The 14636-nt window shown below is 41.1% G+C and overlaps 1 protein-coding gene across 1 annotated transcript in view; it reads left to right on the forward strand.

The window, feature by feature from the left end:
• Positions 1-12850, forward strand: part of IQGAP1 (IQ motif containing GTPase activating protein 1) — a 54865-nt gene extending 42015 nt beyond the window's left edge. The window contains exons 29-38 of the mRNA XM_015638692.3: positions 357-589; positions 1341-1473; positions 1811-1913; positions 3369-3504; positions 4789-4876; positions 5195-5407; positions 6449-6615; positions 8294-8416; positions 9249-9357; positions 10928-12850. Coding sequence (XP_015494178.1) covers positions 357-589; positions 1341-1473; positions 1811-1913; positions 3369-3504; positions 4789-4876; positions 5195-5407; positions 6449-6615; positions 8294-8416; positions 9249-9357; positions 10928-11041 — 1419 coding nt within the window. The 3' untranslated portion in view covers positions 11042-12850. The remainder of the gene's footprint in view (positions 1-356; positions 590-1340; positions 1474-1810; positions 1914-3368; positions 3505-4788; positions 4877-5194; positions 5408-6448; positions 6616-8293; positions 8417-9248; positions 9358-10927) is intronic.
• The last annotated feature ends 1786 nt before the right edge of the window (positions 12851-14636 follow it).

Genomic DNA, 14636 nt, shown 5'->3' on the forward strand with positions numbered 1-14636 from the left:
AGTAGCTCATCGGTAACTTGTATCTCTTGTCATTTTTGTCATTAAATTTTTGTAAGTTGGAGTTCTGAATCTTTATGGATAGGAATATCTCCTGTTGTATTGTCCCGTGACTGGAAGTGCTCAGGCTTTCCTCTTTATTGACTGCCCTATTGCATCCTTAGGATTTTTTCTTTTTTCTTTTTTTTTTTTTTTCCACCGTAGATTTTTTGGGATGGTATGTGCTTCTATACAGCAGAACCTTTGTCTTGGAAAGAGACTTGCAAGAAAATAATTTATCAAAACACACAGTAGTTGCAATAAAATTCAGCTGGGTCCTGTACTGTTGTTTATTGATGCATTTCTTCTCTCTTTCCCAGATTGTTGGCAACATACTCTATTATCGCTACATGAATCCAGCCATTGTTGCACCAGACGCATTTGACATCATCGACCTTTCAGCTGGAGGTCAGCTGACGACAGATCAACGCAGAAACCTCGGTTCCATTGCAAAGATGTTACAGCATGCTGCATCCAATAAGATGTTCATGGGAGACAATGCTCATCTAAGCATCATTAATGAGTACCTATTGCAATCATACCAGAAATTCAGGTAGAAGACTTAGCTAATTAAGCTGGGGAGTTTGGCAGAGGGTAACATTGCAAGTAAAAAGGGAAAATAGTGAATTTAGAATATGGAAAATTCTGTCCCTGTCAAATACGCGGTCTGTTAAAAAGGAGAGATTTCACTCCAGACTGCCACAAGCATCAGTGACAGTGGCAGATAAAATGTGTACCTAGAATTTATGAACAGTACATTGTGTGTTAATGAGATTGCGAAGTCAGGAGTTTCAAGTGTCCAGAATAAAGGTTGCTTTTGCACATACATACCATGGTAGTTTGATGTGAACAACCAGAATGGACATACATTATTTAGTCCTATGTGAACCCTGGTTCCACGTGAAAATCTAGTGGTGATCAGGAGTAAAGCAGTTTGGCATGTAGCTATTCATTCGTTAAAGCTTTCCTTCAAGAATTGTCATCTTATATCTCCTGTATTTTGGGAAATAGGGAACCAGAGATAGTTGGGGGCAAAGGCCGATAATGCAGTGGGGCAGGAGAATGAGGTCACCAAAGCTAGTTCTGTCAATTCTGAAAATGAGCAAATGTCAACGTGGCCACTGTTTTACTAGGCTGCTTCTGATGTGTTAAACTAAAGCTGACAAACTGTAGTATGCCACAGTGTACCACAGTTGAAAGAGGAGAGTCTATGCTTGAGATTGTCATGGGGAGGTAATACTCTTGATATATCATGTGACTCTCAGTGAGTCATACTGACTGTTCTCTCCTTCTTTGCTCTGAAGACGTTTTTTTCAGGCTGCCTGTGAGGTTCCTGAATTGCAGGATAAATTCAATATTGATGAATATTCAGACGTGGTGACTCTCACTAAACCAGTCATTTATATTTCTATTGGTGAAATCATCAATACACACACTGTAAGTATACATTAGTCACAGTTGCTCCTTATAAGCAGTGCTTGCAAAGAAAACACTGCTTCTGTCTAAAACACAAACGTCCCAAATACAAGGCTGAAAGCTGTCACGACTGTAGTTTGTGAGAGCTTGTTGATTTATAGAATCAAGTAATTTAGTAATGGCTTTAGTAAGTTTCTGTGGAAAGCATTTGAGTATGTGATATTGGCATAGCTCTGAATGTTGACATTGCTACTTTGGAATTCAGTTATTTTTTTCTAAAATATACTAGTCTAAATAAATTTTACTGTTTGGAAAAGGATGTAGTGTTAAAATGCAATTGTTTTCTCTGTTCATCTAGTTACTCTTAGACCATCAAGATGCAATTGCTCCTGAGCACAATGATCCAATTCACGAGCTACTGGATGATCTTGGAGAGGTTCCTACAATTGAATCCTTAATAGGTGATCTAGTTTGTTCTGCTAAAGTAAAATGTGGTATTACCTTAAACGACCTAAAGTGCAGTAAAGAAACAGTAAGAAGTCATGACAGCCTGTTTGGGAGGACGTTCTCTAAAAAGCAGCAGCAGATTTGTTGCAGTATATTTCCTCTGCATAACTTACTGCCCTGAAAGATACAGGGGTTCTTTCTCTTCTCCCCACCCACCCCACCTCATCCCACTCTAGAAGTTTCTAGAAGACAGATGGATATTGATGTATTTTCTTTGTTCCATTACGCTGGAGCCATTTCTCTTTGCTTGTGTCCCTGTTCCAGCTTGTTTGCAAAGATCTGTCCTCCTTTCTGGAGATCTGTAGGTGTTCCTTTCAGAGTGCAGTAATAAGCGCATTAAAGAGCACGTGCTCCTTCAAAAGTCTTTGGCATGTGGACAAGTAACATTTTTCCCCTCCTTTAGAATTTTTTCCATAAGAAAAATAGAATTTTATGCTCTTCTGATTGGGTGAAGAAGGAACTAATGCTACTAGTCTGTGAAAGTCTTCTGGAAACCCGAGCCACGGTTCACTGCTTCAGGATATAACACATACTGGAAAGATGCACAAGTTTTTCTCCTTTGTTGGTTTCTACGTTGCAATTATTTGAAGTTTCTAGTCTGGGGCGGGGAGGGACGCGAACCAGGCGCAGTTGTTGGAGAGGATGCTCTGACAGCAACCCAAGCACTTCCCTTGAAGTTGCTTGATGAGAAAGGTTGGAATCTTCTAAAGGAGGGATTGTAAGCACATTTTCTTCCAAGTGCTGGCAAAGAACAGAATGTAAGAAACATTATCTGAACAAGCATAGGCCATGGATTTAGCTAGAACTTGCCCTCCTTCCCCATTTCATTTCTCCTGTGTGCATTGTGTCACCGGGACTAATATGTCAGAGTTAAATCTTTCTGCAGCCCGTTGAAAAATGGGGGGAAGGGTACCAACAATTGTTCTGGTGAAAGTTCATATGCAATTAGAGCAAGAAAATCTCTTTTTGATGGGATGGCTTACTTTGTTCAGGAGATGATTACAAGCTTGGTTGTTTACAAGGGCTTTGCTCTTAGATTGAAACATTCATTTTGATGAGGACACGGACATATGGACATCATCACATTTTTGTTTTGGCAGTTCAACCACTCTTCTCAGTGAGATACTGAGATACAGTGTGGAATACATGTAAATCTCTAAGGCATACGAAGTGACAATTTTGTGGTGCTTTTCTGGACAGTGCATTTTCTTAGATTTGTTTTGAAAAAGTCTGTAATATATTCAGGATGTTGTCTTTAAGAGTTGGTTTGGGTTTTGAAGTGTCCTTTTGACAGTATAGAAAACAGTCTAGTTTTTCTGTGATCTGTTATGTAGGGAAAAATTACAAAGTCCTAACAGTTAAGAAGGTAAAGAATGTGATTTAATCAATAAACTCTCTCCACTTGGCAGGGGAAGGTTCTGGCAATGTTAATGACCCCAACAGGGAAATGCTAGCAAAGACTGAGGTTTCTCTCACGCTCACTAATAAATTTGACGTCCGCAATGATGAGAATGCAGAGATGGATGCAAGGACAATTCTGTTGAAGTAAGTAGGGTGTAACTACCTGGTATGTTACTCAAAAGAAGGAGCAAGTAGAACTTTAACAGTTAGTCTGCGTGTGAAAATAAGAGAATTGAGACGTCATTTAAAGAAATGTGGAAGGACTGTTACTCCAAATACACTGAGATTGTAGCCATGTCCTTTTCCATGCTGTAGTGTGGCTTTTAATTGATGAAGGCTAATAACCTTTTTGAGAAGAAAAGAGGAAAGAGAGTAATGGAGTGTCAGGGATTTTATTGTTGCCAGAATCTTTATTCTGGAAAACTTTTTACTGATAGTGACTCTTTGCTAATTTTAAGCAAATCCCTATTGACGAGATATATAGAGCAGTGACCTGACATTCAAATGCATTTTTACCTCCTCCTGATGCATTCCTTCTCAGATTCTAGATAGTTTAATTGAAAAATCTTTGGTCAGCATGTACTTGACCTAGGCAGACAAGAAATCTCCCACAAGAAAATTATGTCTCAAAAAAATAACTTTAACCAGGCTTCTTAAAAGATACATCAGTGTTTTCCTACCCACCAGACAAAAGTGACATTGATTTCAAAAGTAAAGATTTACCAGCTGCACTGATAATCTTTTAAGTTGTGGATGATGAGGAAGGTGAATATGTGATGCAGTTTGTGTGATTCCAAAAACAATTCCAGCCTGACTGCAGAGATGCTATTTGGTTTCATTGTGTGGCTTAAGGATAGAAGTGCTTCAGAGTGGATACCAACTGTGGTTAAATCCCAGCTCGAATCAAGGAGCAACCCTGTCTATCGCTGGACTGGAGTTGAGATCTACCTTGTCTCCCATGCACATAAGAAAATAGTCCTTTGGAGCTTTTGATACCTGTTATATGTATAGATTACTGAAGCATGCTTATTGATGGATAATGTTATAGAGCTTTTCTGGTTGCACAAGTGGGCTGTGACTTCTAACTGCTTGATCTTTCACCTTGAATGCAACTTCTGTGGTCCACGTGGCAGTACTGGGGCTACCTTGTAATATATGGGATAGCATCCTTGCTGTTTGAGGGAGTTCTGGAGAGCAAATTGTGCATATTACAGAGAGGAACCTTTCGGGGAACTGGTTTCCAGTAACTGTCCAAAAGGTAAAGTGCTTCTCAGGGTTCTGTTCTGGTTTAGCCTATGACTGAGTGCTCATCCAGTAATAATCTGACTTTAAATAAATCAATAACATTGGTATTGTTTCTGAAGAGAAGGGTATTAAAGGTCTTTCTCTTTAAAATTTTCCCTCCAATTCTCCTCGATTTCTTTGCAGCACAAAACGTTTAATTGTTGATGTAATCCGCTTCCAGCCAGGGGAGACGCTGACTGAAATTCTGGAAACTTCAGCTACCTCGGAGCAAGTATGATGCTGTTTATATCTGCTGGTTTTAGAGGGTGTACAGTGGAAGTAAATTGTATGTGTGAATGTTATTCCTGCAGTAGTTGCTAGAAACTATTTATGTAGAAGACCATTTCAGATGGTAGGTAGGCTTCTGTTGGTTCCCGTGTGTAGAATGTGTTCATCAAAACGCGTTCATTCGAGTCAGTAGGGGAATCGCCAATCAAAACTCTTTATCTTGTGTTATGCCAGAGATCAGACAATCTGTTTCTGCTTCTTTTTGTCTCCTTAAAATTGATCTGTTTATGAACTTGTAGTTTTTGGTTTTTTTTTCTTCTAGGAAGCAGAGCATCACAGAGCTATGCAGAAACGGGCCATTCGTGATGCTAAAACTCCTGATAAGATGAAGAAATCTGTCTCTGTAAAGGAAGATGGCAACTTGAATCTCCAAGATAAAAAAGAAAAAATCAAGGCAGGCCTGAAGAAGTTGACAGAACTTGGGCCGGTGAATGCCAAAAATAAATACCAGGAACTAATCAATGACATTGCAAAGGTATACAATTAGATGGTTTCCTAGTAATCACAGTGGGGTTTTCCCAGTTTGTGGCTTTGTGAAACTGGCATGAATTTTGAGAAGGAGAGTAAGGTTTTTAGTAGCTAATTTATAGATAAAAATCATACCTTTTCTTGCAGCATTTCCACCTCTTGGCATCCTTGGGTAGTCCTTTATTTTTATACAATGTTTCTGGTCTCTCAAATTGACTGCATTGCCAGGTTCTTGGGTACTTTAAGAAAAAATTTAATATCTTGGAAGGGAAGTCCTGATGTGTGATGTGTTTTTCTGCTCCATTTCACTAATTTAAGTAGTGCCTCTAGAAACTGATTCACACAAGGAAGTTTTGGTCATAACTCTAAGACATCCTAACTGTTACTTTTATTTAAATGTGCCTGTTAAAGAATACCTAAACGATAGGGGGAGTTCCTGTGGAAAGCTCACAAAAAAGATCCAGTACTGTTGTACATTGCTGCAGTGACAATGTATTTTATATCATGTCTTTTACTGAAAAACTATTCGGGAAATGGGACGTAATTAAACCAACTAAATAATCGCCTTTAGGGATCATGTGTCACAAATTAAAGTAGCAGTCAATGACTGTAGTGTTTTCTTGTTGAGATATTAAGGCAAGTGATGCTTAAAGGCTGACTAACAAAGAAAAAGAATGAAGTCTGTGTGCTGCTGTGGTTGTAGTGCTTGGTTCATATGATACTTTCCCTACCCAGTGCTGGCAAAATTGCTGCTTTCAGTGCCCGCTCTAGTCATCACAGCTAGGACAGAACTAAAGTTTGAGAAAGCCACTAAAGGTGCAAGTGTACTGCTGTGTAGCATTGGTTAGTTCCACAAATAGAGTCATCACAGAGAAAAAGCTGTGACACTTGAACTGGGGCAAGTACAACTGAGTGCTCAAGCCTGTAGCACGAAGCAAGACTAAGCAAAATCAAATGGTGTGTTTCAAGTACACAATGGCTCTGGGACCGAACACCTGCAGAGCTCAAATGACTGTTAAGTCTCTGCCTGTCTTTCTCTTTGGTGTAGGATATCAGAAATCAGCGTAGATACCGTCAGAGAAGAAAGGCAGAGCTAGTGAAGCTGCAGCAGACATACAGTGCCTTGAACTCCAAAGCTACTTTTTATGGAGAACAAGTGGATTATTACAAAAGTTACATAAAGACCTGCTTGGATAACTTGGCCAGCAAGGGCAAGTAAGTGTCTTGGAACCATAGAATCATAGAATGGTTTGGGTTTGAGGGTACCTTTAAAAGTCATCTAGTTCCCACCGCTCTGTCATGGGCAGGGACACCCTCCCATAGGCTGGGTTGCTCCAAGCCCCATCCGACCTGGGGTGGAACAGTTCTGGGATAGGGCAGCCACAGCTCCCCAGGGCAGCTTGTCCCGGGGCCTCACCACCCTCACAGGGAAGCTGTTGACTGCAATTCTTTGGGTGAGGTTGAGTCCTTATCCATTGAGTGGTCCATCTATCAAATCCATGTCTCTTCAATTTAGATATAGGAATGTTTTGTGGAACGTTGTTGAATGCTTTTCACAAATACAGGTAGATTATGATTGTCAGATACTTTTCCCTCATCCAGAAACGGTGTGTTAACCCCATTGCAGCAGGTCACCAAACTGGCCAGGCGCCTGAGTGAAGGTATATTGGCTGTCACTGATTACCTCCTTGTTTTCAATGTATCTTCGCATAGTTTCCAGGTCATTCTTGCCAGTCACGGAGGTGAGACAGACTGTGTCTTCCTTATTTTCCTTTTCCAGTTTGTAGGAGCTTCACTGGACTGCCACATTTTCTCATATAGGATGGATAGTGGCTTAGCCACTTCCTCCACCCGTTCCCTGAGGACCCACAAACACATCTCATCAGGGTCCATGGACTTGCACACTTTTAGGTTCCTTAGATGGTCTTGAAGCTGATGACCTGAAGCGAGGAGTTCCATGGCCCTAGAAGTACCTCATACATGTTGTATACATACAAGCATGTGTTGCTGAGAAGAACCATAATGCTGTCTACTCAAAGCTCCTCATCCAAGCTCTTCCCCACAGCGACAGCTTTAGAGAAGGGATCTCAGCAGCAGTAAAAAAATACAGGGAGAGGTCCTTGCCATGAATGGGGTCAAAAAGACAGACTTGAAACACTTTTTGATCCCTTTGGGAGAAGAGTGCTGAGAGTGGAGTGGTATGAGGCTTGTTGTCCACATATGCCGTTGCTGCTCAGTCAGTCTGTCCTGTCATCCTTCTTAGGAGTAGGGAATGAAAACAACATAGTTACCTACAAGGAAACACTTGATCACAAATTGTCCCCGTTTTTTGTGCCAAATGAAATCAATTGTTACAGTGCTAGACAACTCAGATTTTCTGGGCAAAAAAATAAATTGTTACCTTCTCCAGTTACATGTGAGAATACGAACCCTTTTTATTTGTGGAATAAAAAGACAAGCAAGTTTTTGAGTAGTCTCAGCTTTCTCCATGTAATTTGTCATTAGACCCCATTTTGCCTAATGAGAGATGATATTGCGTTTTATGAAATACCATACGATTATATTTTGGGTGGGATTTTTTTGTTTGGTTGTTTTTTGTGATGATGATGATGATGATTTTTTTTAATTATATGATTATTAATAATAGCAATAATAACATTTTCCTGCTTAAATGTTATTGGTAAATAGTAGAAAATTAAAGATCTGAACTGGGCTGCAAGTGCTTTGTAGGTAAACTGACTAGTAGAAGTACCTCATTATCTATCATTAGTCATAGTTCATTAGCTGCACTGATTCTATCCCCTCTTTCATATAGGATGAATTTTTACTGCTCAAAATGTTTTTACTTGTTTGAGTGACCTTCTAATTTGTTTCATTTGTTTTTTTTCCCCAGAGTCTCCAAGAAACCTCGAGAGATGAAAGGCAGAACCAGTAAAAAGATTTCTCTGAAATACACAGCAGCTCGACTTCATGAGAAGGGAGTGCTTTTAGAGATTGAGGACCTGCAAGGTAACCAGTGAGTATCTTTTTAAAACTCTTTAGGGCTAAATAATCTTTTTGGAGGAAAAGGAAAATAGGTATGCTGAATTATTGTCTTTTTCTTAGAACTAGTCTAGGTGCTGATAGTTGAGGACCAGAAATTTTGAGACCTGTTTGAGGTTGTGTCACACTGTCTTGTGGTTTTGTTCTTGGAATTGTAATGTTGTGGGTAGACTTAGCTGTTGAAGCTGAAAAGGTTGTTTTGATGACCTAGGCTGACGTCCCTAGGGCCAAGAAACCTTGCATAGTGATCACTCTTCAGTTCTTTTTTTCTGGTTGAAGCAAAGCAATTCTTGGAGAAGGGAAACATGACTTAAACATGACATCATCTTTCCCCCAAATCCTTCTCTGTTACCCCCACAGTTGTGGAAGGGTACCTCCTTGGGTGAATTGTTACTATGGTTAATAGCTTTCATTGTTGAAAAATCAGCCTAATGCTAGTCTGAGTTTCTCCAGCTGTAGTTTGCTAGCCTTGAGAAGCTGGCTGTTATTAGAATTTGTTCAATTCTGAATCATACTTTGTACTCGGTGCACTAAATGAGGCACGAATGTGTAGAACTAAAGTAGACTGTATGAACTAAATTAAATGACCCTGTTTCCTGCTGCACTTGTGTGACGATGTGATTTACTGGACATAGAATCTGTTAGGCTTCCGTTCATCGTTGTATTGAGTCTGGTTGGCTTTTATGGGCTCATTTCAAATGGGGATAATAGAATAAAGGGTTAAGAATAGAATTCTTAGAAATTTATCTTCACATTTCATCTCATACGTTCCCTCCCTGTGATTTTTAATTTCTCAAATTTCATAGGTTTAAAAACGTGATTTTTGAAATCAGTCCAACAGAAGAAGTAGGAGATTTTGAGGTTAAAGCAAAATTCATGGGTGTACAGATGGAAACCTTTATGTTACATTATCAGGTAAGAAGTGTCCTATTTAATAGTGTCTGGCCCTTGCCAGACTCTTCATCAAAATGGCAATGACATGTTTTTTGGCTAGACAGTCTGAAAAATGCTCTCAAAAATAACCCATTTGTTGCAGGTGAAATAGATGCAACACGTACAGGGGATCCAAACTGCTTTTTGTTTCTTCCCAAAGAAAGCCTGGTGTCAGTCTGTGTACTTAATTACATTTACACATACACAAAACAAATACTTGGGTTTTCAACATTTTCCTGCTCAGAGAATTTCCTCAGAGAAATTTCCTCAGAGAAAGTGTAGAGAGCTTTGGAGTCTGTGACAGCAGGCACCTGGGCTTGCATGTGATGGCTTCAGCCAGTCATTATCTATTGGTATTCTTTTTGCTACCCTATACTTACCCGTTTCTTTCCGGTTCTTAGGTGCCCTCCTTAGGTGTCAGGCTTTACTTAGGCCACCAGAACAGGTGTGCTGACTGACCTTCTCCCAAACGGTTCCCTGTTCTTTTTCCAGGGCCACTAATGTTGCAGCTGGTGTCTCTGTCCCTTTCTTCCACTTCTTCACCCACCCCCTGTCCATCTTGGTCTTTGTTAGGTTTGTTAGTTGTGGAAGCCTCAGGCCTCTCAAAACAGATTGTGTGCAGGAGCTCCTTGCATTGCAGTTAGCCCGCGCCGCCTAACTGGCTGCCTGGATGGACAGCTGCCTCACACCTTTTGTTTGCTTTGAGGACTCCCCGAGTTTGTTTCGGTCCTAATCCGTCAGAGCTGGTTCTGAACTTGTTGGTTCATGGGGCTACCCACGGCCACTCATTTCCAAGGCACATGGTCCGCTATACCACTGTGCTTTTGTAGCAGTGCTTTGCATATAAAGCAGATGTTGTCAGAGGACAGCAACAAGGGACGCAACATCACACACGTCCACCCACATTCCCACACCTACCCACCTTGCTACCTGCAGGAGTGGGATTGCTGAAAGAATATAATCAGTGAGATAAAATCAGTGCAGGTGCATTGCTGACAAAGCAAAGTATAACTAGAAATACTGCCTATGTAAACACCTCAGAGATTAAATTGACATTGTATGCATTGTGATAATGAGATGCCATTTGTTTTGCGGCCCTAGACTGAACTGCTGTAAGCCGCTTCCCTGAGATGTGTGGCAACTAAAGATTTCAGAAAGGGACACCGTGTTATCAGGTTTCATGGGTACATGACAGAATTAGTCAGATAGGAAACCTAAATGTTCTAAAAGTTACATCAACTTTATGGCTACTGTGCAAATGACAATGCTGGACATGGCTAGATCTGAAATTTGGATTACTTAGAATGGTCTTCTATTTCTGCTCTCTTTTGTATTTTATTTTTTTTTAACCCGCTGCTTAAAATAATAAAGATCTTAAAATGACTATTTTTTGTACAGTAAGAGCGGCTCTTTAATGAGCCTCTTGCTTTTCCATCTTATGCCATGTGCTTTTTCATTGATATTCCTTAAGATCCTACTGTACTACGGGGTCTTTTATATTGTCTGTAAGCTCTTGAGGACTCCTCACTCATTAAGATACGCTTTTTGGCAGGATCTCTTGCAGCTGCAGTATGAAGGTGTTGCTGTCATGAAGTTGTTTGACAGAGCAAAAGTGAACGTCAATCTTCTGATCTTTCTTCTGAATAAGAAATTCTATGGGAAGTAACGGACCTCTGCCAGCAAGTCTGTGAAAGAGGAGATGGATAGAAACCTGCACCTACAACTTTTCGTAATGTAGTGATGTATCAGTATATTCCCACCCTGTGCTAATTGTATCAAATGTATTGTGAAGGAGGACTAAAAACCTCCTGGGACTTGACAGCCCTGATTGAGTGTGCAGGGAGTTGGTTACTTTTTTATTTATAATCTTCAGCTTTGAAGATCCCCTTTAAAGAGGTTAATTTAGAATGTATGTTTGTGTGGGTTTGGGAGTTAAACTAATTTAGAGTATACTTAGGTCATCTGAATGCTTAATTTACCTAATTGTGTGCTTTGTGAGGCTTGAATTATTGTTGCCTTTGCAAAGAGGACGCTGGCAATGTAGAGAGGTCTGTTAGCCTCTTCTTAAGAGCCAATAAAGGGTTGCAGGTGTTATTTGGACTCCAGTTATTCTCAAGCAGTGACGACCAATATAAAACATGGTCAAGGTCCAGGTTACCTGTTTGCTTGCAAACTTGCATTGATTGTGGTGGCAGAGGCCAGTTGCTAGGATTAGAACTACTGCAGTCAGGGTAATCAGTAAGCATCGTAAATAGTTGCTGAACTATTTGTGATTATGTACTACAGCCACATATAGCAGATTTAGTGTCTCATTTTTCTTGATTTGCTTCTGTTTATCACACTGTAGTAATTTACAGGTGCCCCCCTTAAATGGAGGGACCGTGGAATGTATTTACTAGGGCTTATAGATCAAAAAATTTTTGTGGAAGGGGAGGGTAGCTGAAAAAATGTCTTGTGACACATTAACTTTTAGTGTTGCTTGCAAAGCATTTGAAATGTAAAATTCACTCTTTTTTTTTTTCCAATTTAGAGCAATGTTGTGTATATCTGTGTCTGACGCAATAGATGTTTTCTGCCTTGGACAAGTCTGCAGGTGGAGCCTATCTCAAATAGATTAGCTTTTAAAAAGTTAATTTTTTCTAGCTACACTTAAGTTTCCGTTTCTTTTATTATTTCATGGGCGTTTTGTCTGCGCTTTTTCACAGTGGTGGTGGTGCTGGTTGTTCTGCTATATCCAATAAAAATGCAGAGACTCTTAAAAAATATAATCTGACCTTTAAATTAATTTGCTTCAGCTGTTCCCTCAGTTTTTCTCTTAACTTTTTTTTAAGGAACGTATCTCCTGCAAATTTCAAGTTGGCCTGCTTGCTCACGTAACCGTTCAGAGTTTAAATGAACTGTTTTATCTACACTGAGGCAGTTCTTTCAACTTAGATCTTTTTTCTCATGAAAGACACTCCTAGTATTTGGAATGGCTATGTCACTGAGTATAACTTTTCTGCAGTTCTCTAGGAAGGAAATACATAAAATTGCTGGTGTTTAGACTGCATTTAAACATACTCTGGTGTTGGTGTATATTTGGTCCAACCCGATAACAAAAATAGTTTAACAAGCCCAAGAAAGATGGAGCACATCAACCATTTAGCTTTCACCTCATGTTTTATCAGGGCATTTATGGCCCTGCCAAGAGAGGGATGTTAATTAGTGAGTCCCAAGCTGAGCCGTGACAGTAACCAGTTCTGTTTGAGCTGGTGGTTTTTTGACACTTTCATTAGCCACACTATCTAATAAGTCCTGGGGTTTCTTCCTGTTTTTCTTTCAACTTTATATCCACCTTTCCACCCCTTCTCTCTGTGTGCCTTTTGTGTTCCTTTTTTGTCCTGTGCCATCCCCCTGGCATTCCCTTTTGCTGCTTCAGTCTCTCTTGTTCTTGTTTTTCTTTCAAGAAATAAATACTCAATATTTATTTAATACATATTACTCTTTTTATCAGTTACTTATTATTATTGATCCCTCTCCTATTCCCAGCCCCTGATACTGCCTGGAGGAGGTGAGGGGACCTTTGGGCAAGTGCTGGGCTTGAGGCCTCAAGTGTCCCCAAAGTTGGGCTCCCATTAGGGTGGGTAGGACAATATCTAGAGACATTGAAGTGATAATAATAACTGACTTGTGGCCTTATCAACAGTCCTGGGTTGCAGTGAGAAGCAGGAGCAGCTTTCAGCCACCAGTAGTGGGAAGCTGAGGAGCAGGAACTGAGGAAGCAGAGCTGGAGCAGACAGAAACATGGTAGGGTTTAGGGTAAAACTGTTGTGGGGCTGGGATAAGGAATATGGAGCTGGGATGCGAACTGCGTGGCTGGAGCTGAAATCAGTGGAAGGGCTGGGATAGGGCCTTCTTGCAGAGCTGTTCCTGCAGTAAGGATGGTCAGGTTGGGGCTGGAATGTCGGTTCAAGAGCTAAGCTCAAACCACAGAGAGCTAGAGCTAAAACAGATGCTGCCAGGAGCACCAGAAAGCAGCACAATGTGGTGCTGCCGGGGAGATGAGGAGGCAGAAGCGCAGCACAAGAGCTGGCAGTCAAATAAAGCTTGTGGGCCAAGAGCTGAAATCACTGGGGCTGGGATGGGGACTGCTGCAAACACTGTTCTGAGGGAATAGTGACTATAGATGTGGGAAGCAAGCATAGAATGGTACACAACGGGATGGGCTGCAAATACAGTAAAGATTACTTTGGGGTTGGGATGGGGTTGGAGTGGCATTTCTCGGCCTAGAGGTGAAACCTCAGAGCTGGAACCAAGAACAAAGACCCTTTGTCTCAACCTGGAGCAGCTTCACCTAGCAGAGAGGGGGAAAGAGAAGCGGATGTGGAGCTGGAAGAAGAGAGCTTGCAGTGAAATAAAGGAAAGGGGAAAAAGTTGGGAAAATCAACAAAATCCGGGTGAAAAGCGGGAAAAAAGAGGAAAACTAGGCCAAATTTGGCTTAAAAATGAGGAAAGAGACGAAATTGGGGCAGATTTGGGGGAAAATGGTCCAAAAAAGGTAAAAAATGTGTTCAGATTTGTGTAAAAAGTGCCCAAAAATGAGCAAAAAAAGGACAAAATTTGGGGTAAAAATAGGGTGAAAAGGGGGGAAAAGAAGAGGGAGATTGATGCAGGTTTGGGTCCAAAGGCCCATGAAAGGTTCCTGAGTGACTTCCAGAAGGGTCTGGAGCCACCCCAAGGGTTCTAGACTATCCTCCCTGGTGCTGAGGTTCTAGATCGTTCTGTGGGGTTCTAGACTATCCTTCCAGTTCTGGTGGTGCTGAGGTTCTAGATCGGCCTGAGGGTCTTCCAGAAGGTCCTGGATCCATCCCGAGGGTCCTGAGCGTCTTCCAGAAGGTTCTGGATCCATCCCGAGGGTCCTGAGCGACTTCCAGAAGGTTCTGGATCCAACCCGAGGGTCCTGAAGGCTGCTGAGGTTCTCCCGGTGTTTTGGACTGTCCTGGGTGATCTGGAACCTCAGCACCGGGCAGGGTCCAGTAGAATAGTCTAGAACCCCCGGACTGGTTCCAGAACCTTGGGACTCTCAGGATGGATTTTGGGGTGAAATCCCGGGGGATTTGGGGGCTGAAATTTGGGGATTTGGGGTGAAAATTGGGGGATTTTGGGAGGAAATCCTGGGAGGCTTTTGGGGTGAAATTCGGGATATTTCAACATTTTCCTTCCTAATCCACGAGTAAAGGGAGATGTTGGGATTTGATCCAAAAGATCTTACAACCGATTTT

Source organism: Parus major, chromosome 10, assembly GCF_001522545.3.
Source record: "Parus major isolate Abel chromosome 10, Parus_major1.1, whole genome shotgun sequence".
Taxonomy (NCBI): Eukaryota; Metazoa; Chordata; class Aves; order Passeriformes; family Paridae; genus Parus; species Parus major.